At 50.2% G+C, this 2,210-nt stretch overlaps 1 protein-coding gene across 1 annotated transcript in view; it reads left to right on the plus strand.

Moving 5' to 3' along the window:
- Positions 1–1,564: 1,564 nt before the first annotated feature.
- The window catches only part of LOC109312069 (interferon-induced very large GTPase 1-like), a 7,610-nt gene continuing 6,964 nt past the window's right edge, over positions 1,565–2,210 (plus strand). Inside the window, exon 1 of the mRNA XM_019538119.1 lies at positions 1,565–2,207. Within this exon, the coding sequence (XP_019393664.1) occupies positions 1,578–2,207 (630 nt within the window). The 5' untranslated portion in view covers positions 1,565–1,577. The remainder of the gene's footprint in view (positions 2,208–2,210) is intronic.

Below are 2,210 nucleotides of genomic sequence, written 5' to 3' on the forward strand. Positions count from 1 at the left end.
ACCCCCAGGGTAGGGGCCAGCACCACTTCTCTTGGAAGCTGGTTCCAGACCCTAGCCGCCCTGACCGTGAAGTCGCGCCTCCTGATGTCTAGCCCTACCCTGTGGTAGGGTTGGGTGTCATGTCTTGTGTTGTGTCAGGGTGACTGCGCTGCTTCAGTACTAGGCCAGACAAGGATTTGTATAGGATGGTTTGGATAAGGACGATTCTAGGATGTGAATGAAACTTCCTCTAGCATCTGATGAAGTGAACTTGGGTTCACGACAGCTTGTGCTCTCTCTCTCTATCTTCGTTAGTTTGGAAAGGGGCATATCCACCCTGCCTTCAGATGTCACAGCTGTCCCCAGCATGTCCTCCCAATCTCCATGTTGAACAGTCTTATTTTGTATTACAGTTTCTACCAGCATCTGGCAACACTTCAGGCTCATTGGCTTTAAGTGCCCTGACTTTCCCTTGGAGGCCTCTTTAAAGACTGGCATTGCAGTGGCAACTCTCCACTTCTCCGGTGCAGAGACTGGTTTTAGTGATAGGTTCCTTACTAAAGTCATCAGCTCCAATCCACTGAGTTGAAGCTCCTTTGGGACTTTGGTCCTAGTGATTTGTCACTGTTTAATTTATCAGTTCCCTCTAACTTTCTCTACAGACGCCTCCGCCTGACTCCGTTCTATCAATCTGTCCCCTCAGAGGAGTGGCTGTGAGATGGGAATCTCCCTAACATCTTCCACAGTAAAGGCCAATTCATTTAGCTTCTCTGCAATGGCCTAATCTTCCCCGATGGCTCTTTTTACTCAGTCATGTTCCAACAGTCCCATTGCAGCCCTGGCAGGCTTCCTGCTTCTCATGCACTTAATTTTTCTATTATACTTATGTTTTACATCACTAGCAAGTTGCCTTCCAAATTGTTTTTTGGCTTGCCTTATTGTACCTTCCACGTTAGCTTACCACGGTTTATGCTCCTTTCTATTTCTGATTTTTGTGTCTTGGATGACATTGTTTTGCACCTATCGCTCTCCTCTATTCAGCCATTTAACCAAGTTGCCTCTTTGATTCACTCACTCTCTTTTTTGCTTTACAATCTGTATTTTCCCTGCACTTCCAATCTGGTATTTATAAGCATGCTGCCTGCAAGCTTAAAAAATCTGTCTGGATCCTAGACAGATCCAGTCTAGGATCTGGAACCAAGTTCTCTAGGATCTGGAACCAGCTTCCAAGAGAAGTGGTGCAGGCTCCTACCCTGGAGGGTTTTTTTTGTTTTTTTAAGAGGAGGTTAGAAGTTTTCAACCCTCTTCACTGCCCCTTTTAATTTATTTCTCGCCGGCATCCTCATTTTTGCTTAGTTCCTCTTTTTTTGAAGGTGACAGGATGCCACAGCCTGCTCACTGCCCCTCTGGGAACCAGAGAACACAGGGAGCGACGATCCCGCTCAAAAGATGCTTGGGTTTCTTGCCATATCTTGAGCAGTGCTGTGGCTGAACACCATAACTGCGTCCATGTTGTATTACGGGGTGGAGGTGGGCCAGTGGAGGGACTCTTCGTCTAAGTGTGATGAGAACAGAGTCTTCTCCTTCTCTTCACAGCCATGTCGGCAGGGGAGGAAGAACCCAAGCATCCGGTCCAGGAAGACCCAGGAGTGAAAGAATTGGCCAAGAGACTCCAGGAAGCTGGCCTGAGTGCAGACTACTGGCTACCCAAACTACAAACTCAACTTGGAGTCACCAGTGCACAAGCCTTGAAACACCTGAGGCAGGAGGACTGCCTGCAGCTGGAGCACGATGTGCGGTATGCCTGGGAAAAGCAGGCCCTCCAGGAGCTATTCAAGGGGGGCATCAAGGCAAGGATGAAGCAGCAGCAGCAGGAGCGCTCAGATTTGTTAAAGAGCGAGCAAGAGCAGGCGAAGGCAGCACTGAGGGAGCTCGGAGAAATGCAGCAGAAAGGCAGAACCCGCCACGAGGCAGCTGCACAGAAGAAAGAGGAGCTGCGGACAGCCACGGGCACCCCTCTGCAGCACTGGGCGGAGCCTGAGAAGTCTTTGGCAGAGGTGATAGAGACGATGCACAAGCAATTAAATGACCTGAAGGACTCGGCGCCCCAGGGGGAGAACGTCCCCGACGAGGAGGTGCTGAGGCGGGCGTCGGGAGGGCTGGCCCTGCAGGGCATTTACAGAACAGGCAAGCTTGAGGACCTGCTGGAGAAGAGAGAGCCGCTCATAACC

Source organism: Crocodylus porosus, unplaced genomic scaffold (assembly GCF_001723895.1).
Source record: "Crocodylus porosus isolate Cpor-Errol unplaced genomic scaffold, CroPor_comp1, whole genome shotgun sequence".
NCBI lineage: Eukaryota > Metazoa > Chordata > Crocodylia > Crocodylidae > Crocodylus > Crocodylus porosus.